Source organism: Coenobita brevimanus, chromosome 116, assembly GCF_032717465.1.
Source record: "Coenobita brevimanus isolate Jiangsu-jjx chromosome 116, ASM3271746v2, whole genome shotgun sequence".
NCBI classification, from domain to species: Eukaryota; Metazoa; Arthropoda; class Malacostraca; order Decapoda; family Coenobitidae; genus Coenobita; species Coenobita brevimanus.
Genome location: NC_137069.1, coordinates 46,516,893 through 46,541,672, shown reverse-complemented (window position 1 = coordinate 46,541,672; position 24,780 = coordinate 46,516,893). Strand labels below are relative to the sequence as shown.

At 42.0% G+C, this 24,780-nt stretch overlaps 1 protein-coding gene across 2 annotated transcripts in view; it reads left to right on the top strand.

The window, feature by feature from the left end:
• Window positions 1–11,479, top strand: part of LOC145418815 (uncharacterized) — a 49,709-nt gene extending 38,230 nt beyond the window's left edge. The window contains exons 7-8 of one of the 2 annotated variants that reach the window (XM_080287147.1): window positions 8,452–8,586; window positions 10,683–11,479. In XM_080287147.1, coding sequence (XP_080143273.1) covers window positions 8,452–8,586; window positions 10,683–10,885 — 338 coding nt within the window. In that variant the 3' untranslated portion in view covers window positions 10,886–11,479. The remainder of the gene's footprint in view (window positions 1–8,451; window positions 8,587–10,682) is intronic. The other variant, XM_080287148.1, reaches the window with a different exon arrangement.
• The last annotated feature ends 13,301 nt before the right edge of the window (window positions 11,480–24,780 follow it).

Genomic DNA, 24,780 nt, shown 5'->3' with positions numbered 1-24,780 from the left:
GGCGTCTGGCAATAGATATATATATATATATATATATATATATATATATATATATATATATATATATATATATATATGTGTCCGACTCCGGGCAGAGGCTTCAGGGACTATATCTCGGGGGCAGTAGCCTATCCCAAGGCCCAGTAGTCCTCCTACACCTCCACATGTCACCATTTCGGCGCTAACACCCACCGTCCATATTGAATACATGCTAGGGCTGTCTCATACAGGACTGGTGTATTGGTAATAGCGGGAGTATTTTTACGACATGTCGGCGGGTCATCTGGTAGATCAGGAAAGTCTGCTTTTCATGAAATTCAAATCCTTAAACTGTTCCCTGCCCCAGCCGGGATTCGAACCTGGGTCCAGCAGGACTACAAGCCGCCGCCTCTACTGATTCAGCCACCGCCTCTTTATATATATATATATATATATATATATATATATATATATATATATATATATATATATATATCCACCGCCTCTCTCTCTCTCTCTCTCTCTCTCTCTCTCTCTCTCTCTCTAGATATATATATATATATATATATACATTATATATAGCCACCATCTCTCTCTCTCTCTCTCTCTCTCTCTCTCTCTCTCTAATATATATATATATATATATATATATATATATATTTATATATATATATATATATATATATAGACACCGCCTCTCTCTCTTTCTCTCTCTCTCTATATATATAAAGAGACTCCACAGCACCTTCCTTCACCAAGCTGTTGTTTGAAGCCATATTTACCTTTTCAGTAGAAGTTTTGAAAATGGATGGGGTTAGATATAGTCAGTAGTAAGCCTAATATGTTAGACAATCTAAACTGAGTCAGACCGACGGGAAAATGCAAGAAAATTTAAAGCAAAGACGTCACTGCATTGAAAGCGTAAATATTCTCTGCTGTTATTTATGCAATGTACTATGGGTAAAAAAAGAATCGATGCACTATATGTGTGAAACATTTGGGACCACAGAACGAAGGTCACTGAAGTATTAGTGTCCTACCTACCTACCACACGTTGGTAGCCCTGATGTGGGGAGGTGTCATGTATCGCCAACTGGAAATATCCCTTTGCAAACATATAGCAAATGTTATGTTTATATAATCAGACATTGTTCATACACAATGTCACGTTGGCAATGTTCGAATATTTTCGGTATGTATCGGCCCCCTCCCCCCTATGCACCATACTTTTTTTTTTTTTTTCACCAATAGTACATCTTCATTGGTGGTAGGTGGGGGCGCTCACCATCCACTCATTCGATGTAGTGTTGCCCTAATGTAACTGTCCTTTCCTCTCTTCCTTCCATCTGTCCCTCTTTCGTCTTCCGTCTTTCTTTCCTTCAATCTTTCCTCTTACTTCGATATATGGGTGACTCTGCACTGAGCGACAAGCCAAATGGTTTCCTGTACACCAGGAAACCATTTACTACCCTGGGTGGTAACCATATAACCAAATTATGGCACCTGGCGATTTAGTGAGTAATTAAGGCGCTCCAATCGGATGAAACCTGTACAGGTTTATATCCAAGGGGTGGTTGGAGTTTAGTGGTCACGTAATGCCACTCACGGATGAGTGAGGCTGGTCACTCTCATTTTATATGTCGGGACCAACTTGCCTAGCCCCGTGCTCCTACGCTCCTCATGGAACAACACAGGATTAGACGATGATGATAATGACATCTTCATCAGAATAAATAATATAAAATCAGATTGTCATCATCATAATCATCATTATCATCTTGACCTTTTATATACAAGTTTTCCCTCCCAAGGTAGGGTGTAAAAAGCAATTCATGTGGAAGAGGTCCTGTACCTTCAAAACCCACAAGATTCTGCTTTTTAGATCGTATTGCCACTGTTATGGAGGCTACCAAAAACCTTTTCCTTCTCAGTCATTTCTGTCCTTAATACAAAAAGACTGGCCTAAGTACCAGTTATGAATAGCAAAGCGTTTATGCAAACTAGGAGCTATAAGTGAAATAAGCTTAATGGAGATATAAAACATGAATTTACATTACATTAAGCTCAAGAAAAAGAACTGTTAAATTTATTGATTACAAAGAAATAAATTTACGTTACATTTCAAAATGAATTTAAAATAAGGAGATCGCACTCACTCGCTCACTCAAAAGCTAACTCTTAAACCTAGGAAAAAAACGAAAAGAAATACTGGTCAGAAAAGTGGACAAAGCAGATGACTGGGCGTCGATACTGAGGAAGGCCACTGCACACGCTGAGCCTCTCGCCAATCACGCTAGGTGGGATTTCAACGGCGGTGGCAGGAACTAAGCGTCGTTGCTGAGGAAGGACGCTGCCACACACACTACCTGCTTCCACGGCACTTAAATCTTGACTTACTTCAAATCGTGAGAGAGAGGCAAGTGTCGAGCCGTACTTGCTAACAGCTAGAATGAGTGAAACACGCCCATAACAAAGTACGCAGCGGAGGTGCTAAAGTCGCGCACAAAGACGATCATTTATGACACAGTGAAAAATTGTTCTGAAAACACTCCCGATCGGGTGAATACGTGGCGGTTAAACTGAGCGATAAATACTGGGATTCCACTAGAATTTGCGGTTTCCCACCAAAGTTAATGTCACGAGTTTATTCAAATACTTAATCGTGCTGACTCGTGACATTACGCCCCACCAAAAATGAAATTTTTTTCTCAGGAAATAAATTTCAATATACATACATATAAATCCTACTCAATCACATAAGATTCACACTGTGGTGTGTGTGTGCTATCCTGCTACAGGAGAAAGTCACAGTCGCCAGTGAGTGAAAAAACCTTGTATTTACGTTAATAGAAGCAAGCTTGAGGGAAAAACTCCGTGACGACAGTGAAAAATCCTGTACTTAGGTCAAACTGAGCAAAAAGTTCGCTACATTTACATTAACAATTAATAGTTATGTAGCATGATGTATGTAATACACGGTTTAGGTGTGACAGTTGTGGTGTAACTGTACCTACATGTAAAATTACATAATGCAAATCAATAATAAATGAGGACGACGAGGCAGAAGAGAAGAGGCGGCAGCATGCGTCAGGGATGATCAGCCGTTCTGCATGGCAATGCTGCACCAGCCAGCCGCACGTGCGAAAGGAATCAAGTTGGAGCCTCAAAAGTGTCATTTCTCTCTCTCTGCCTAGCAATCAGTACTTATGTCATTGTTAACCAGGAAACATAGTCTTAGGATTCATAAATCTCTCAGGACCCTTATAGTTTACTGGTTAACGCTTATTAACTAGGAAACATGCCAGTTCTTGAATTGCTCAAATCTCTTAGAATGGGCAGTTTACTAGTTAACCTAACATTATTAACCAGGAAACGTGCCAGTTCTTGAATTGCTCAAATCTCTTAGAATGGGCAGTTTACTGGTTAACCGAACTCTACATTTATGATTAATGACAGGAAGCTGAGAATCGCTACGCAATCTCAGGCAGGTCACGTTTTAACACCCACCGTGGGTGTGAACACTCATGTGGATAATGTGCATTCCCCAAGAATCCTCTGAGAGGCCCACAGCTCGAGACGTTCCACAAGGTAATTCATACACAGCCCCGGACTGTCTCTGCGGGGTTCTCGAACTTCCCCTTTAACTTACGGTACATATGTATGTACAGGCCCTGGACATACTGTGTCCTGTGGAGCCAATGGGCGAGACGTCAGGTCTGCACCCACATTACCACTGCCCTCACTTTCAACTACTTCAGAGATTATGGGTGTGGATTCAAACGGCACAGGAAGGACATGTCCCTGATAAGTGGTACGTGGACACACATTGCGGGAACGCACAAAACTATCCACGTCTCGTCCCATCCCTGGCCAGAAAAAGTCAGCACGGATACGGCCCTGGATTTTCCTTTTGCCCATGTGACCTTCTGAAGCTGAACAATTACCCCATTCTAACACTGCTTGGCAGTACTTGGCGGGAACGACAAACTGCAGTCGAACCTCGCCCTCGGGTGTTCATGACTCACAGTAGAGCCGTCCTTTTTGCGAAGGAACTTGGCTTGACCTCTCCGTGAATACTTTATCACTCTACCCTTTTGCAACTTCTGCACGGCAGCAAGTGTTGGGTCAGAATGTTGTTCTTGAACAACAACTTTGCTACACATCAGATCTTTTAGCGAATCAATGGTCACTGGGGTGACACAGTTTGGAGCCTCAGCCATGGCTCATGTTACTGCAGCTGAAGTCTGAATAGCGTCATCTTCAGTGCAACTATCCTTGGCACTGGGAATATTGCCTATGATTAGGTCAAATAAAGGTTCTGGCATGACAACTGCGACTGTCGTACTAGTGTAAAATGGAGATGCCACCTGGATACGTGCCTCAGGGAACAGTCTCACTGATCCATCAATAAGGTTAGCTTGGATCTGTCGACCTGTGTACTGCTCAGGCCGAACTAGACTCTGCCTAACAGAACAACCTGAGGACCCATTGTCTCTCAGGACCTTCACAGGAATGTCTCCCACAAACCCTGGCTGAACAAGGAAGGCACTATCACCTGTGGGAGGGCCTGTGGAGGAAGCAGCTAGCCACTGATTAGGCTGCTGAATAAATGATGCGGCAAACATGGTGCCCTGAGAACTAGATGCCTGAGGGGTCGTACTCACTGCCTGGGGAGGTGGAATGTTGGCCGTCTGTGGAGGGGGGTTCACTGTCACTGTGGGACTAGAGAACTGTGGGGGAGTACCCGTACTGGTAGGGACGTGACCACCGCGCTGCTGCTGAGGAATGAAGGCTGTGTTCGCCTCCTGCCTCCGATTCACTTGAGCTGGTGCTGAAAAGGATAGTCCCGACGGTCGGTTGCGTGGCTGATACTGCTGCTGATTAGGGTACTTGTGTTACCGCATCCACTCAGGTTTCTGAGTGTTTTACCCCTGGTCCTTCCTCTGCAGTTTTGGACCTTGGCAATTATTCTGAGAATGGCCTTGTTGCTGGGGTTCAGTCTGAGACGGTTTCCCAGATTTATCAGGTGTCCTGTTCCAGGTATACTGCTTGCGAGTTTGATACCCGTATGCAGTGAAGAATGCATCAGCCTTCTTCACCATTTGGCTGCCATCTCTTACCTGGCAGATCTTAAGCTGACCCATAAGTTCAGTAGGCCACGACTTTTCCAGCTGCATGTGCAGCATAAGGTCAATTATCTCCTCACATGTGGAAGGAGTTTCATCTTTCTCCATCCACTCATCTAAGTCAGCAGTAAGCTGTTCAAGAAACTGAACGGCAGTCTCTTTTTCCTGTAAACGCGCCCTCATGAACTGACTCTTGGCGTCGTCAACTGTGAGACCGTACGCTTTGACGAGTGCAGCCTTCATCATCTCATACATGAGATTGTGTCCACGAATTCTGTGGAGAATATCGAGGGCAGGGCCCTCAAACAGGCTAAGAAACTGAAGCCGCTTAGCTGCCTCATCCAGCTGGTAAAGCTAAGCCATGTCTTCAAATGAGCTATGTATGGCTCGATTCACTCGCCTTCCTTGTTTGGGGGAAGCTTGATGTGTGGGGTCGCCATAATATGTGCAGGGATAGTGCTCGTGGAGCTTGGGCCAGCTGCACCCGATGTGTCTGAAGCCATGGAATCTCGCTTGAGCTTCAACACTTCAAGTTCATGTCTTTCGCATGCTTCTCGCTCGGCACGTTCATGTTCTCGTTGTTCACGCTCGTATTCGCGTTGTTCTTGCGCTCGTACTAACTTGAGTTAGCGTTTGTTCATGTTCGCGCTGTTCTCGCTCATGTTCGAATTGGATTATATGCTCTTCACGAGCATCACTCTCACATTGCTGCTTATGACTAAGCCGAGAGACGACATAATTCTTTACTTCAGTTGGGTCTGTTAGCCCCATATCTTTAGCTTCCTGTACATAGACGCTGGTAGACATGATGCTAACTCAATCTAAGTAAACTAGCGACTCAGTACTGACCACAATTTTTTTCTGAGAAAGATGCCAATAATCAAGAATAAAGAATATAGGCACAGGTTAGTGGTGACCAGTTTTATCTCAAGAAACTGGTAATGAAAGAAAATTAAACAAACAGCTGACTGTGAACACTATTACGTAAATTAATAGAACTGAATCAATAATCACCAGTAAGATAGTGCCTATAGACTTTAATGATAAATACCTAAGTATGAACGAGTGAATATTATCCAGTGAATAACTTTAGAGCTAGGAGTTAATATCCTGGCGAGGTCGCCAGTGTCACAGGGTTTTTTTTTTTAAGTATATAATATTAATGAATATTATTCAATAATACTTAAGAACAGGACAATGAATTGTCTTGTGAAAGTCAAGCAATGATTACTTTATTCCGGCTTACTTCGCCGATTCTCTAAGGATGATAATTTATAAATTTTCTCAACAGTACACAGCAGAGACTAATTACTCACAAATGCTGTTTATTAGTCCTGTTGGCCTCTGGAGAAAGTGACTCCACCCCCGACAATCAATAACTAATGCTATTAATGATAACAGATTCTTGCTGATGCATTAACTCCTGGTTGCAGAACGGATTTTAAGCTTAATACAAAAGGACTGGCCTAAGTACCAATTATGAATAGCAAAGCGTTTATGCAAACTAGGAGCTATTAGTGAAACAAGCTTAATGGAGAAATAAAACATGAATTTACATTACATTAAGCTCAAGAAAAAGAACTGTTAAATTTATTGATTACAAAGAAATAAATTTACGTTACATTTCAAAATGAATTCAAAATAAGGAGATCGCACTCACTCGCTCACTCAAAAGCTAACTCTTAAACCTAGGAAAAAAATGAAAAGAAATACTGGTCAGAAAAGTGGACAAAGCGGATGACTGGGCGTCGTTACTGAGGAAGGACACTGCACACTCTGAGCCTCTCACCAATCACGCTAGGTGGGAATTCAACGGCGGCGGCGGGAACTAGGCGTCATTGCTGAGGAAGGACGCTGCCACACACACTACCTGCTTCCACAGCACTTAAATCTTGACTGACTTCAAATCGTGAGAGAGAGGCAAGTGTCGAGCCGTACTTGCTAACAGCTAGAATGAGCGAAACACGCCCATAACAAAGTACTCAGAAGAGGTGCTAAAGTCGTACACAAAGACGATCACTTATGACACAGTGAAAAATTGTTCTGAAAACACTCCTGATCGGGTGAATACATGGCAGTTAAACTGAGCGATAAATACTGGGATTCCACTAGAATTCGCGGTTTCCCACTAAAGTTACTGTCACGAGTTTATTCAAATACTTAATCGCGCTGACTCGTGACAGGAAATACTGTAATGTGCGTATGTATAGTTGCCGAGGTACATGACAGCCTAGATGCCGTGTGATTCTCTGCATATGCAGAGAAGATTTTCGTATTTCAGTGATGACTGGTGTAAGGTGACATATCGTATGTTTGCTTAGACATTAACGAGTATGTCTGGGTGTTCTTTGTAATAAGGGATGTGTTGGGTGTTTGAGGTGACGGTGGCGTGTGTCTTGGTCTTGGAAGTGCTGTACCTGTGTGTGTGTGACTTAGTGATATTGTTAAGTATTTTGCAGAACCGAGAGGAGTCTGTGAAGTGCTTGAGTGTTGTTACCAAATCTTCTCCGTGGTCTGTTTCCCTTGACTTAATATTGTTGTCATTTTCGTTGTTGATTTATGTGGTAGGTGGGGGCGCTCACCATCCACTCACTCGATGTAGTGCAGCTCTCGGATGTCTGCCGTTTCCTCTCCTCCATCCGTCATTCCTTCCATCATCTACTGTCTTTCTTTCCCTCTTTCTTTCCTCGTCCTTCTGCCTTCGTGTGACTTTACACTCCCTCTTTTGTCTTTCTTTCCTTCATTCTTTCCTCTTCCTTCTGCCTGTGGGTGACTCTGCACTGAGTGACAAGCCAAATGGTTTCCTATACACCAGGAGATCATTTACTGTGCTGGGTGGTAACCATATAAACAAATTTTGGCGCCTGGTGGTTTATTGGGTAATTACGGCACTCCAATCGGACTGAGCCTCTGTAGGTTTATATCAAAGGGGTGGTTGGGGTTTATTGCTCAAGTAATGCCACCCAGAGATGAGTGAGGCTGGTTACTCTCATCTTAAATGCCAGGACCAACTTGCCTAGCCCTGAGCTGCTATGCTCCTCATGGGGCATCGTAGGATTGAATGAATGAATGAATAATTACTGGAGCCTTGTGATGATGCCTTGTGTGTAGGTGTATGTGGGAGAGGGGTGTTGTGTTTGTGCGAGTTGTGTCGTTTCGTAAGGTGAACAATGAATCGTGAAATATGGTGTTTGCTTTAAGAAGGTATTTGTTAAAATTCGTAATGTGCCTGGCAGTATTGGTGATGGGAATATTATTTATTGTACTGAAGTGTTGTTCTGTTTCTTCGGAGAATCGTTCTTTTTTATGTACCCCATTTTAATAACGCAATCCATTGTCTTAACAGCTGATGTCCGTGATATGGTGAGGCTGGTGAAGTTGGTGGGAGAGGCATGCGAGTGGAAGAAGTATGGCCTCAAGTCCTTCCTCATCAAGAGAGTGGCCGTGAAATATTGCAGTGATCTGCAGACGAAGACACTGTGTTAGTCTCCTTTACGTTTTTGTTTGTGAAAGTCTTGGCCATACATGCATGTATGAACTTTTTGTTTGTTTGTTTGTTTGTTTAAACGCTGGTAGCTAATAACAGTAACGAAGGGTGCCATGTCGTACCAGCACCGGAAGTATGCCATCAAGTTGCCTCTTTAATTTTAATGGCCGTATGCCCTTACTATCGCCAACAGTTACCAGGGCCTTGCGTCAGAATTAGGACTTTTTCTTCTCTTGGGCCAAATGGTAATGACTCCAGTGTAAAATGGATTTAGTTGTATAAAACCGATATGTATTTGTAGTAGCATGAGACTCTTATTTGACTAGGTAAAAGTGTTTGAATCCCCCTTTCGGGAGCTGTGAAAGGCCAGCAACTTGGCTTCTGGTCCTACATTGCTTCCATGGTGGCACCTTCCAGGGCTGATGTTAACCATGCATCTCTTTCTTACAATTCCCCTCTTACTTACTCGTACAATTCATCCTCTGCCTTCAAACTGCATGTCCCCTCCTACTAACTGCCCACTTCCTACCTACTTATGTAAATTCATATCATGCGCCTCACTTACAAAAACAAAACTTCAGCATAACCATCCATCACTCGTAGGCCCCTATAGCTCACTCTTGGGTGACCAAAGCCGTCTGACGTTAGTGGATATGAATGCTAGAGTTGCCCCTGCCATTGCAGTATCAGCTTTTCCCCGCTCCTATGACCAACCCTCAGCTGAATACAAGTGTCTGGTGATAGCTACATTAAATACTACAGACCATCAGAAGGGTTGAAACAAAAATCATAATCTTCACTCTGTAACGCTTTTTCACCTCGAGCACCTCGCTCTCACAGGACAGACAGAAGATGGCCTCATTAACATATTATCGCTCTACAGTAATACCACTTTTATTGACACAAAAAACTTATGCAAACATAGAATCCAAGGCGGGCTAAAGAAATAAAAACAGATATAAAATCCGCTAATATAGAGATATCTGGACGCAGTGCATTTAAAAAGACATAAAATCTTAGGTATTGGGAGAGACAATTTAAGGAAGACAGACCTAGAGCTGATCAGATATATGAATGAAAACTGCGAGTAGCAATTAACTCATGCATTTGAAATTGGACAGAAGTGAGGTGCCTATAGCTAGACGGGTGTTGTGTGTCCAACGTAATGTGGGAGGGACACAGACAATGATTGGAAGTAAAAAGAGAGAGAGAGAGAGAGAGAGAGAGAGAGACAGAGACAGAGAGAGACAGAGACAGAGACAGAGAGATTTGAACATGGAAACATACAACATCATCACATCCTAACACAACATTAAATGAAATTCTCTCCCAGCAATTTAACGCCGTCCCTATAAGCGCAATCTTCATCTCTTCATGCACGTCATTAAAAACTCGGCGCTTTCTGTAATAGTGTCTCTTACTCACCCATATGGACATTTTGTCCACCTCATTCTCACGGCACATAATGCTGCCCCTCACACTACAGCACTGAGAGCCAACAGTGTATTGCTGAACACGCCCAGATCGGAAAATGAACGAGGCCCTGGTCGACCCTTGAGGGAACCTTCCCTGGGTAATGTTTTCCCCCATATTCATGTTCTTCCTGCCTTATAAATGATGGTAGTATGAAAATTCATTTCACTTAGTTCTGTGAGAGTATATATTATTGTGATGAAGACTAATACAATATTTGCTGTGACAAGGTAAAATGCAGTTTTCCTCTCAGTTATGTTATTGTAATCGAGTGGTAACAGCTATCTTTCCTTCTCATTTGTGTGCAGTTCACTAAAATTCATTCACTGACTATATCCCGTCCACTTTCATTTGGCCTTATTTGCTATCCTCCCAACTTGAATTTGAGCTGTACCAAGATAAAAATGGTATAATACGTTGGTAGTCACGAATAGGTTCTGTACAAAGGATGTATAGCATTAGTATTGTCCTACTTTGCCACTGAGGCACGAGAAATAAGCTGCAATAGACGAAAAACTCCGCACAATTGATGAACATACCATAAACTGATTCGTTTCAGAAAACTTTATCACAATTCATTGATTCAGTTTTCGTTGAGCGTTGCTTCCTGTTTTCAGGGGATGGTTTCAGGGCCTTACTGGCACATATATGGAAAGAACTGGAGACCAACACAATTGATGGATTTTTTGTCAAGGACCAACCAGTCTACCAACAGAAGCCACACAAAGTTGCTGAGTTCCGGGCTGCTCTGGCAGAGGCCCACGGCTGGAGCGCTGAGGATGTCAGGCGCAAGTTGGAGCGAGAACTCTCACTGTACTGATCTTTTCAGTACAAGGACATTTTTTTAATTTAGTATTTGCTGTCGTCAGTGTATTCTGACTGATGTATTGAGGAACATTATACTGATATTTAATCCCATTCACTGAAAATTTTGTACACTTACTTTAAATTGCTGCAAGCTCTCGTTTAATTGAAGTAATCTTATGTAGACGTTCCTAATATGGCTTATTTGTCAGTCTAAATATGCATTTTGTCATCCTTGTGCATTTTTAAAAATCGGGTGATCAGAACTGTTCATCATTTGATCGTATACACTATGAACATGATATACTTTTCATTTATATTCAAATATTGAATCAGTGTGTGCACTTAATGTCTTGGGTTTCTTAATAGCTTTGTACTTGGTGTGCTTGGTTGCAGATTGATTTTTTAAAATTATAATTTCTAATTTTGTGTGGCTTTAGATTATCGAGTTCAGTATATTTCATATTACTCTGTAATTCTCTCTCTCTCTTTTGTTGTGTGCTCACTGATATTTAAATCCATCTGGTACTTTTTGACCCAGTGACACACTTTATGAAGATATATTGGGATCATCTACCACTGTGAATAATGGGTTTGCTTTCTTATCAGCTTTTGTAATATATATATATATATATATATATATATATATATATATATATATATATATATATATATATATATATATATATATACATTTGACGTTCTGTAACACCAGACTTTGTTAGTATCATTTACATTGATTGCAAAACGATCTTAGTAGGTCATGCCGCTTGCAGTAAGTCTGATTCTATGACATTTATTGTGATTCTGTTTTCGTTCCAAAAGCCGTTTTTATTCGACAGCAGGGCACATCCACTGAATGCATGCATAATTAGTTTGTGATGGAGCCTTTTTGGAGGGAACTTTACTGAACTTATTTTGAAACTGGGTTGGGCAATTTCGCGTTGTAGTTCAAGTATAATGTACCAATGAAAAGATCCAAGAGGTCCATAAAAGATTATTGTGAAATCGACAGTGAGATGCTGTGATTCTGATAGACTTCCAATAAGGTTCCAAAAATCTGAAAACCACAAAATGTTAGGCTAATTTGACGGTAATTTCCTGGCTGTCTTTTATCAGCTTTTTTTATTGCTTTAGATATGTAAGAAGGTATGCACTCTGTAACATCTTTTGAAGAGCCCTAAAGTACCAGTAGCTTAGGGATTTGTTTATAAAATAATAATTAGAACGGTGGAGAATTACAATGGCTTCAAGAAGGGAGGAAAAACTCACAGTCATACAAGTGCTTATTACTTTACTTTTGGCTATACTATGAATGTCCAGTAAATAATTATTATAAATATCGCCAGCTTACTCCACTCTTAAATTTCCTCCATGTAACATTAATGAGCAATAAAGATTTGAGGCAAAAGGATATTAGTGGTAAATAATTTTTCCTGCTCATGCAAAGCCAACGAACTGCAAGAAATTTAGGGATTGCCATAACAGCCATAAGCAAAAGAAATCAATTATTTATAATTCACAAAGAAAAGATGACGAGCAGTTAATGAAAGTACTGTGAAAACACGTGGTGGTAGGTGCAGGCCGTGGTGCCCAGCATTCACACACTTCATCTAGTTCTTCCTTCATCTTTATATATTTTTTTCTTTTCTCTCCTCTTTTATTCTTCCATCCTTCTTATCACTTTTTATTACTCTCCTTTCCATTTTAGGGGACACTAAAAAGAGTGACAAGAATGATGTTACAACGCTGGGTGGTAACCATGTAACCAAATATCGGGAAGATGTGGAGCCTACAATGGAGCCCCTGTTATCTTGGTGTTGACGCAAATGCGGCCTCCATCCAGGAACCAAACCTCTACACTCTTCCCCGCGCCTTATTGTGGTGAGGCTCTGTTTGCCACAAGGGAACATAGCAGATCACAGCTTGAGACGACGAAGAACAGCGGTTGCTAGCCTTAGGTTGATGGGTCCGCTCAGCCAGACAGACCTGGGTTGCACAACAACAATAATTGCGAAAACAAATGTCTGCATTAACACCCACCAGCCTAAGTGCAAAACCTAAGCTAAAGAAATCACACACACACACACACACACACACACACACACACACTATCTAAAACGAGCGTTCAAGCCGACCCCCAAAAGCAGGCACAAATGGTGAAAACTAGCTGAAGATTGCCCAAATGTAGCTGAAAATTGGTCTAAACTGGCTGAAGATAGCCCAGAATAGGCGACGAGTACTTAACAATTATCGAAAATTATCCTGAAAGATTGATTGATACAGTTCGTGCTCTCCGGTGTACTGGGTTTGAGAGTTTGTGTTCAGAGCGGGGTGGTATAGGGCGTTGGGTTAGGGGTGGAGGTCTATGACTTCGTTGTTGAGTGTGATGGCCTGTGAATCAGTTGGTGGATGATGGGCTGTTGTAGTGTGACCTGGCTGGAGAAAGCTACGTGATCCTGAGGCTTTGATCCCATGGTATGTTAGCTTTAAATCGTGGCTATTGTTTGAGGCTGAGTCGAACTATGGGGCTATCACATTGATGGAAATATTTGAAATCGCTCGCCATCAGCTGCTGAAACACAGTTGCAAAGGACCATATTGTCTTGATCTCTAAGACATCATACAGCCTTCATTCAGTCACTTGACTCCAGGTCCTCGTCTTCAGAACCGATTGGCTCTCCGTTTAATTTATTGATGGAAAAACGTTATCACTTTTTATTTTTTACTTTTCCTTCTCTAAAAAGACCGTTTTTCTTGAGAACTTCGAAGGTCTGGGTTTCATGGCAAGATCAAAACAACTACGGCGTTTTTATGTCACTCTATCAAAATATCCGTGAGAGACTTTTCTTTTACGAACAAGTTAGAATCACCGGGTGTTGCCGGGGATGTCAGAAGTCATAGCTGTCGGGTCACTCTTTTCCAAGCGGTTATCGAGATTGCGTTTAAGTTGGTTGATGGTGTTCAGAGCCGTTTGGAAATTATTGGTCGAGAGATAAGAAGTCACTCTTAACAGGTTCGAGCTAGGATAAAGCGTATTCAGAAATTCCTTATTCTCCTTCAGTCTCACTGGTAATCTTAGATCCAGAGCCTCATACTTACGTTTTGGACAAACAACGTCAGCGGCCCCTGTGCAACTCGTGCTGTCCACTGTTAACGAGTCAGTTACTCTTTCAATCTCTCCCTTCAACTTTTCATCAATCAGTGCATCCTCATTTGTAAACGTATGAATAGTAAGCTCGTTCTTTTGCGTCCGGTTTCACACAGTTGTTTTACAGCCTTCGAAAGCTAAATCAGCAGACTGTAGGTCTTCATCTCAACCTCACCATCAACGTGCATTAGTAACATCATTTGGTTCAATAGGGTGAGCAACGTTAGCCATCCTCTTGTGGGTGATAATGAAGCTGTCCTCATCATCAAGAAGCGTAAACCCCACTCTAGAAGGACCCAACTGCCCTCGCTGCTGCTGGTGCACTTGAATGCAGGGTCTGATGCCAAAGATGTTGGCACTCATTTACTTATGGTGGAAAAACAACACCTAAGGAATGGTGTGGTAGTGTAATTTCTTCACGGTCAGAGCACAGATAATGACTAAGCTTGCGGTTGGCTGAGTAAAGAAAGTTACACTCCACATAGTCTTCGAATTTCAGGGAAGAAGTAACTCCAAAAGAGTCTTTGTTGGTTAATACCAGCAGGTCCTTGTGAGTACAAGGTCCCTGTACTGAATCGAGGTTCAATATACCGCATTCCCATTACTTTGGATGTTCTGGTAGGGTCTCTCATGTATATCCCCCGAAAACGATGAATTTGCTTACTTATTTATTTTTGCGAATATTATCGTATCGTTTGACTCAGTGCTTTACACCGGATGTTTAACTGTTGTATGGTTAATTTAAAGAAAAAATCACTTTTTTTTGTTGGCAAAGCTTTAAAAATAGACCTATCCCTTTCTCCCCGTTAACTGATTGTGTCGCTCAAGTCCTTTTAGCTGCTTATCAGCTTTTTTTTTTTTTTTTTATCGTTAGCAGGTTTAGCAGTAGAGCTAGCACCACCAGAGAGAGAGCCGAAGGCACCTGCTGCTTCTAGTAAAGTTTGAACAGAAGTGAGGAAACTATCTATCTATCTATTGCCAGACTCCCCAATCCCGTACGGGGTGGCCACAAACAAATTGCCTCCATGTCGCCCTTTCCCCCGCGATTTCATTGCCCCGCTTCCAACTCACAGCCCCCTCTCTCATGTGCCTCTCCACTCCATCCCTCCATCTCATCCTCGGCCTCCCCCTCCCTCTTCCCCCCTCCACCTCACTCACATACACTCTCCTCGTCAGTTTCTTACCCTCCATCCTCTCCACATGGCCAAACCACCTCAGTGTGTTCCTCCTAACCCTTCCAATCACATCCACATCACAACGTTCCTTTATATCCTCATTTGTCAGCCTGTCTCTCCATGTGACTCCACAGGCTTCTCTTAAATAACTCATTTCCACTGCTCTCACTCTTGACTTGTGTCCTTCCAACAACGTCCAAGCTTCACTTCCATACGTTTCAGTCGGTATCACAATACTGTCATGTAGTAACTTTTTCACTTCCATGCTCACTTCCCTGTCTCTTATCACTGTTTTCAAGGAACCAGCAACCTTTCTTCCTTGTTGTACCCTTTCAAGCACTTTACCCTCTAAACTTTCATCCTTACTCATCACATTCCCAAAGTACTTAAATGTACTCACATTTTCCATTTCCTCACCACCCAACCTCACTGTACATACACTGACTTCACCTCTCTCAAATGAAGAAACCACCATGGTTAAAGAGCTGCCTAACCAGATTCCTGCACAATTTTAGGGTAAAGGGAACTTGTTTTCCTATTTTCTCCATTTGTTGGTGAGTCAGTTCCACAGGTATGTTTCCACTTTTTCGCGGATCAGTCCTAAGGGACACTGTGGTTGATTATAAACGGCTTGATCAAAGTTTTTGGTTGTCCTTGTAACAGGTATAGTTTATACTCCATTATTCTAAAGAAAAATTTTATTTTTATTTTTCTTTATTTTCGGTGAATATTCCCAACCGTTGATGCTCATCGTTGATAGTCTGTAAATCACTAAGGACATTCATGTTGTCAGCCTGCATCTCTAGAAATAGTAGACGATGTCGGTCGAGAAAGGCATTTGGATTCGATAGGAAAATAACATAGGTTCTACATCCTTCACTGGTCTTCAAGTACTGTGTGATGTCAGATATGCTACTTCGAAGGTTTAATTTCACATGTCGGCTTAGATATACTTAGTCACTTATTTCCTTTGGTTGCTTTGCCGCTGCCATCTGATTTTGAGATTTTTTTTTCCCAGCATAATCTTCGTGTAAGTTTCATACTCCTTATATGATACTGGTCCATAACTCTTTAGAATCAGGAGATTCCACAATCCGTTTGTACTTTGGTAAGCTGTAACGTCAATAATGATATAATTTCTTTCAATATCTATGTCACTTCCACCCATTGTAAACCCTGGCTCTTCCTCACTGGGTTTTATACCGTTCTCATAGTCATATTCGCCTGAATGCGCCCTCTTTATTCTAAGGTACTTTTGTGCTATTCCTCATGACTTTAAAACCTGACCTAGTTGAGGTGAAGATAAAATGTGAGGTGCTGTTGGAAGTTGTGGCGCTTGAATGGCAGGAAGTTGAGGCTAAATGGCAGGAAGTTGAGGCTGAATGGTAGGAAGCTAAAGCTGAATGGTAGAATGTTGATGCTTACTGACAGGAAACTGAGACCGAATGTCTGGAATTATTTTATCGGTTGATTCATCAGTGGGTTCAGAAGTTTAACATTTTCTTTATACACATTTTGCTTAAATAATTTCATCTCTCTAGAATTCAAGTTTTCCTCCAGATTAATGAGATAGACGTTTTGTTTAATACTGGCATGTCATTTATTGATTGAAGTTAAAAAAAAAAAAAAAAAGACCACCAATTCTTATTGCTACAACGACCAACTAACTGCAGCAACCACCAACTCTGATTGCAGTAACAACTATCTCTGATTGTGCAACCTACGATTCTCTTCCTGTTGTATTTAATCACAAGAGGAGTAGACTATAGCACCAGTCGAACAAAGCAGTACTCCCGAGGTGGATGGCAAGCTGGTGACAGGGAGAGCTGGAGCTCCCGTTTTTACCAGTCCTCAGGACTTGATTCTAACCATCTCCCTTTGTTGAATATTTTCAGTGCTTTCATTTACACACACAGTAGGCCAGCATACTCTCTTAATACCTCTGCCTTCATTTGTCTACACTACACTACATGCACATAAGATATCACACCTATTTCCACTCCCTTTAGCAATGGCCGCTGCATTATTACTAGCAAACGAGGTGGTATCTCGAATTACCACCCCCCGCAGGGTAGGGCTGGCGGCACAGGGTCCTCCCGGTCGCCATAAAGCGACTGTGCTGGCAGCGACTGTTGCAGATTCCATTCATGCTCGTCAGCGGAGAAGTGCAGGTGCGGCCTTATTCTTCACCAATATCTGTGGTCTCAGCACCAATCTGAATTCAGTTCATTTTTTCGTACAGTTCATATCACCTCTGGCCCTGCTCCTCACGGAATCAAAAATCTCTCCCTCTACCGAAATATCCCCATTTTGTTTTCCTGCTTACCATCTTCTCACAAACTAACGTAACAATGATGGCACCTGTTGTTCTATCAAATTCGTGATCTCTACCTCTGCTTTCTTTTAAATATGTATAGTCCAAGTATATTTCCTAAAGATATCGGTAACAGTTTGAATAATAGAAAACATTAAGAGAGCGCATTCCTCCGCCAATGACATTGCCATTAAAAAGGATTCGAATCCATGGAGATATTGTGTGGAATACTTAAGATCCGGATCCGCCCCCAGATTTAAACAATTGCTCCCTGACCCATGGCCCACTCTTTCACGAAATTTTATTGAATTTCTTTGAGGAACTTTTGAAGATACTGTGCGGGATACATAGGATCCGGATCCGCCCCCAAATCTAATCACTTCTTTCCTCGTCCATGGCCCACCCTTCCATAAAATTTCATTTAAATTCATTGAGATCTTTTGGAGATATTTTGCGCGATACTCCAGAACCGGATCGGGATCCGCCCCAAAATTTAATAATTTTTTTCTTTGCTCATGGCCCACTCTTCCACAAAATTTTATTGAAATTCATTGAAAACTTTTGGAGTTATTGTGTGGAAAAACAGACAAACATTGGTGAATACATAACCTCCCCCAACTTCGTTGGCGGAGGTAATAATTTGTATCGCTATTGTGTGCTTAAAACGCATTTCTAACAAGTCTTCCTGCCTGAAGGGCTGGAAGACTTGTTAGAAGGCATACCCTCCTCATTCCGAATTTATATCTGATAAGTTTATGGAGTGTGTTCACATTTTGCTTACTCTACCACTCTTTTACCTTGTTGCGGACAGCATTAGAACAAGCGTGATTAAACCAAGGCTTTCTTGCATTAGTCAAAGGATATGAGAAAGGAATGTATGCTTCCATGCCTGAGAGAATAACCTTTGTAATGCGCGAGGCACACTCAGATGGCTCCCGGCCATGGAAGCAATAATCATTCCAGGGAAAATCAAAGAAGTACTGCCAGAGGGCCTCTCAATCCGCAGCTCCAAAGTGCCACAGACGACGTTTCTTTGGAGGGTCCACAGGCTGTACCAGAGCGATAGGACAGGTTAAGGTGATAAGGTTGTGATCGGAGGAGCCCAACGGAGAGAAAAGATTAACAGTGTAAACAGAAAGATTAGTTGTAAGGAAGAGGTCAAGTATGTTGGAGCTCTCTCCAAGGCAGTCAGGGATACGGGTAGGGTGCTGTACAAGCTGCTCTAGGTCATTAAGGATATAAAAGATGTAGACTTGTTCACCAGGTGGATCAGTGAAAGGAGAGGAGAGCCAAAGGTGGTGGTGAACATTGAAATCTCCTAAAATGGAGATTTCAGAGAAAGGAGAAATGGATAGAATGTGTTCCATGGTAGAAGTAAGATAGTCGAAGAATTTTTGATAGTCAGTAGAATTAGGGGATAAGTAAACTGTGCAGATATATTTAGTCAGAGAATGACATGATAGCCGAATCCAGAGTGTAGAGAATTCAGAAGAATCGAGTTCAGGAACACGAGAGCAAGATAAGTATTGCGTATATATACACAACAGCTACCTTTGGCTTTGAAATGAGTATAGAGACAGTAGGAGGGTACTTATCATAAACACTGCTCAAAATGGACTTATTTCTACACTCTTGTGGCAAACTGCTTTTGGCCATAATCCTCTTAATGACAGCACCACCACCTGTTTCATATAGCATCGCTATTGTTTATTTACGTTTATTCTGAAACCTTTGTACCCAGCTTTATCTCTCCAGTTCTTAATTCTTTCTTCCATTACTCTCTCGTTCTCCACGACTTATCAAGTCACCAGCATACAACACCTCCCATGGCAGCCTAGGTCAGAAGTCACGTGAAAGAGCTTCAAACACCATAATAAACAATTAGGGGCTGAAACCTAACCTCTGATGCACACCAAGGTTCACGCAAAACATCCATTCACTCTCGCCTGGGTGCTAACACCCTCGTATATAGCCATAACCACTCCAAGGAACCATTCCTCAATCCCAAGCTTTCTCATTGCACACTTCACCACTTCTCTGGTCACTTTGTCAAAGGCCTTTTCCAAAAAAAAAAAAAAAAAAAAGTACAACTCTCTCTCCTTATAAATATGTTCCCCTGAAGCTGTCGGGCAATGAATATGGCATAAATGGTCCCTTTGCCTGGTATAACCAAAACTGTATCTCATCGGTATTCACTCATTTCCTTATCATACCCCCCCAGGACTCTCTCCACTTCATTCCTTACCTGATATAAAAGCTTTTTGCCTCAGTACGAGTATTTTCCTCTGTACAAGGCATCATCCTTCCCCTTGTTCGCATTTACAGTCACGCTCTTCAACCAATCGTCTGGAACAAACGACTAATGTATAAATTATTAATCAGTACCTACACCAGCCCCTATATCTCTGGAGGCCTTCAACGTTTAGCAGTCAAGCCAGACACGCCTGCAGCCTTCCCCAACTGTATTTTCTCGATTGCCTTGCCCACGGAACCAAACTCAACCAAAAGGCCAAACACTAGCTAGGCCGTCCCCCGATTTTCTGTTTTCCATTCAAGCTCATAGTTCTACAAACCTTTGCAATGTTCTCTCTGAGCATCCTCGAAGTTCCTATTATCCCATCACTACCCTTCCCTCATCATTCTTCACATAGTACTCACCTGCGATATCTTCTTTTTCTCTCGTCATCTGTATAGTTATGTAGAATGAAAAATATACACCAACAGCGAAATAGTTAAGGCTAAAATATCGTAAGAATTTCGGACATAGCACCCAGTGATGAGTTTTTTTTTAAAATGAGGAAGAAGGAACCAAAGGCTGAGCCTGCATGAACGTTCCTTCCAAGAGAGAGAGAGAAAAAAAAACAATACAAAAGAGAGCCAAATTTAAGATCTATTCATTTCGAGATACCTGGACACACTGGGTTTGAAAGACTGGAGATCATAGGAAGAAGGAAATACAGACAGAGGAAGACAGCTCCAGAGATGACCTGTTGCATAAATGAAGGACTGGGAGTAACGGCCAACTCTTGCACTACAGAGCTGGACAGAAAAGGGACGAGAGTGTCGCTAGACGGGTGCTACGCGCCCGTCGTTGAGGTGCAGGGGTGCAAGCAGAGGTGGAGGGATGCAAGCAGACTGTTCAGAGGAGCAGTGACCATTGACCTAACGATAGAAAAGAGATAAAGAGGCAACAGTGTGGCGAAGAGACAGAGGTTGAAGGGAGCCAGTAAGAGGAGAAGAGTTGATGAGACGAAAAGTCTTTCGCCCGTAGTCTTGAAACTGAGGGGAGGGGTTACCCTTCCCGCACCCCGCTCGAGGTGGAAGCTCATACCTTCAACCTAAGTGGTAATCATGAAAGCGGGAGAGCTCACCCCTTCGTGTGGGTAGGCGCGGCACAGAGTTGGTAACACTGATTAATTTTAAAATTCAAAATCTTAAAATAAAAACAATACATATGACAGTTTCTAAGATTCACACATAGTATAAACTATTAATGTTTGCAATTCTTACTTCTTCTATTACTGAAGACTGGCTTTTTTTCTTAAATACTCTGTACAGGAGTATGCATACAGGATTTGGAGAATCTGTACCGCAGGAAAAATTCGGTGTCAGACATAGCTTCAAAGGGGTTCATGCGGTCAGTAATAACCCTACGAATACGCCTTGGCTGGTAATACCGCTTTTGACTATATTTCTGCCCCAAATGCTTGTTTTTGTCATTCTTCCCACTCAGAACCCCGAAATCCCACCCTCCAAGACACGGGATGGGGGGGGGGGGTTAATTTGAACACTAATTACGAACACCGAAAATAAATGCCAAATTTGTTCAAATCGCACCAAAATACACCAGAGAAATATATTACCAAGCCAAAACAAAATAGTGCGGACTTGTAAAAGCTCACCGAACGCAAACGTTCGTTCGTTCGATTTCCCGGGCCATACATTAGCCCGGTCAGTTGGGTATGGGCTGATTAAAAAATAGTAAGTGGGGAGGACAGGACCTGGGGACTGCCCAGCACACACGTCCTGTCTCCTGACTGGCTTTGTGGTGTGTGAACGTAAACATGAGACTTCGTAATTCAAAGTAACTGGCTGTGCACCAATCGTCTGTTTAGGTAGTACTCGGCCATTCTTTACTGTAGGAATTATTTCACGTACTAATCAAACTAATTATAAAAGTATCATGCACCATATCTGATAAACAGCTTGATAGAAATATTGAGAAATAAAATGGAAGTTGATACAGTATCTTTGTTTTCGTCTCGCCGAAAATTAACCATCTTCAGAGAAATGGTGAATTCTTTTAAAACGATAAAAATATTAAACGCTTATTTTTTTTCATTACACGATGTTTTTATCATTAAATTAAAATTCCCATCACACACACCATACGGTCCTTTAAATCCTACATAGTTTTCTTTGCACAAGGCCGCTATAATATGACGAAGGGGCATGCGAAGGGGTGCTATGAGACTCCCCGTGGATTCCAGTACTACGCTGGGTTAATCCTCTCCCGTTCACCGGGGAACGCTCTCCCTCTCGTGCGTTAAGACTACCAAAAGATACGGATAGGGCAAGGTGAACGCCTGCCCACAGTTTAAGACTACGGCCGTTTGACTCCACCCTATTGAGAAGAGCTGTCTGTGGGGAGCCTCCCCACACATGAGAGGTGTACTCTAAACAGGGGCGAATAAAACCTATTTATAAAGTCAACAACTGTGCAGGGGTAAAGAAGGCACGGGGTTGGCTTAGCACACCTAATCTCTTGGAAGCAGATTTTACAAGAGATACAATATGATCTTTCCAATGAAAGTCCCGTGTGAATGAAACTGTACAGTACGCGGTGGCGATGATGTGTGCGTTTATGTATGGTGATGTGGGGTGTGGTGGTGTGTGGTTGTGTATAGTGATGTGTGATTGTGTTTGGTGGCATTTGGTTGCGGTGATGTGTTACTGTGGTCATGCATAGTGTTGTGGGGTGTGGTTGTGGTCATGCATGGTGTGGTGGTGTATGACTGTAATGGTGTGTGATTGTAGCCATGTTTAGTGTGGTGATGTGTGGTCCGGGTGGTGTGTGGTGTGGTGTGGTGGGGTGTAGTTATTGTGGTATGTGGTTCTGGTGGTGTTGTGTGTTTGCGTTGGCGTGTTGTTTGGTTGTGGTGGTGTGTGGCGTGGTGGTGTGTATTTGTAGTGGTGTGGTGATGTATATTTCAGGCGGTGTGTGGTGTGATGGCGGGTATTTGTGTTGTTGATTGAAGCAGCGTTTTATTTGTGTTCTGGTGTGTGTGTGTGTGTGTGTGTGTGTGTGTGTGATGGTGGCCTATTGTTTTTGTGGCTGCTATGATATAAGCAGCTTACAAGAGCCATCCCATCTCCAGATGGTGCTTGGTAGTGTATAGTGTGTAACTGCAGCTCTGTGTGATAGCAGTAGTTATAGCTGTGTGACTGAGTGGTTGTGCTGTGTGTGTCTGTATTCGATGTATGGACGTGGAGTGGGGTGTTATTGCAGAAATTTAATATGGAGTGAGTGGCTACCCTTTCAGTCATGTCGGTATTTCAGGTTACCAACTGCTACACCTAACCACATTGAATAAATAGTAAAAATTGGAGATCTTAGAGACCTGGCAGGCCTTTGAGTTACCATCCAGCTACCCGCTAGGTTATGAATCTAGCAAATTTAGCAGCTTCCTGCCACATATTATAACAAACAGGCGAAACTTCTTGTGTTGTGCTTTTGTCCAGACCTCAGTTCACTTTCATGCCCCGATCTGCGTATTCTGTGGTGATTTATGTGATACGATATTTGGTCAATAGTATCTTGAATATATTCAGAATACATAATGATTGCTAAAACCGAGCAGACTCATAAAACGTTTGTGTAATCACAAAATAAATTAGTGGGTATCACAATTACCATCAGGGAACCGGTTTCGTATTATGTGTATTTGTAAAACTGAAAGGTATAAAATAATGATCAATTATAGTTTTGTAACCACATTTTTTTTTCTTTTTCTCACTGGATTTGTACAACGGGAGTAACAGTTCACAATCCATCACTGAACCCAAGCTAGCAGTTATATATTGGGATACCAGTATATCCCATCAACAGTAAGTTATATAATGTCTGTTTTTCTTAGATAATTTCTTTCAATGACTAAGTATTTTTATATTTGTTACCCCATCTAGTCTAGAGAAAACTCGATGTGCTATTTCTATTATAGAAACTGGTCCTATGTTTGAGTATATGTTGTATAAGTATTATTAGGGCCATCATACAGTTTTGGAGATCAAAAAAGTAGACGAACTTATAGTTAGCTATCCAGTAATCACACTGAGAGATAAATCTATAATAAATACCATTTATGTATAGCCAGTATGCGAGTTACACTGATAAAACTCTGAATTTATTGACATAACATAGTGCAGATAATATATCACATATTAAACAGTGAAGATGCTCTATATTTTAAATATGTCAGTATACCTGCTTCTGTTAGGCTCAGCAACACTGGGATCCATTGGCCTAAATTTATTGGTCAGAAAGGAAGGTGTGAGGTATGTTCCAAGAAAGAGGTACAATCACGACCAATATCAATCTGCAGCCACTGTGGAATTCATCTCTGCTGCAATGCAGCAAAGAATTGCTTCCATTAATATTGTTATGCTGGGTGTTTTTAGGCCGACTTCTCGTCCTAAAGACACCATGCGACTGAGCGGGGTCCTCTTTCTAGACCGGAACTAGAACACTTACAAAGGAACAGGGCATAAAAACTCGGCAAGACACCTTAACACATATATTGCCTTACTCCAATTTCCCTTACAATATACATGCAATGGTGCACAAGATGTGGAACGGGTATAGTGACAGGCTAGTTAACAATAATACATCACGTCACACAGACACTGTGATAATACCTGAGTTATTGTACAGGAGAATAATACAGAGGGATGGTGACACCGTTCATACAGTCTATCTCCTCAGTCTTTGTATAGTACACTGGTCTGCTAACCTTGGGTATCGCCACATACTTGTATATTGCTCTACTCCTGGGAACTTAGGCACAGCACACTGAGTACGTTTGGTTAGAGACAGCTCTTACTGGTGGCGTTCCTGTCTCACTGTCTTTAGGATATACGGGCACTGTCACTTCTAACGCCCGTAGTCCTGAAACTGAGGGCAGGAGTTACCCTTCCCTCACCCCACTCGAGGTGGAAGCTCACACCTTCCAAGTCAGTGGTAATCTTGAAAGGGGGAGAGCGCACCCCTTCGT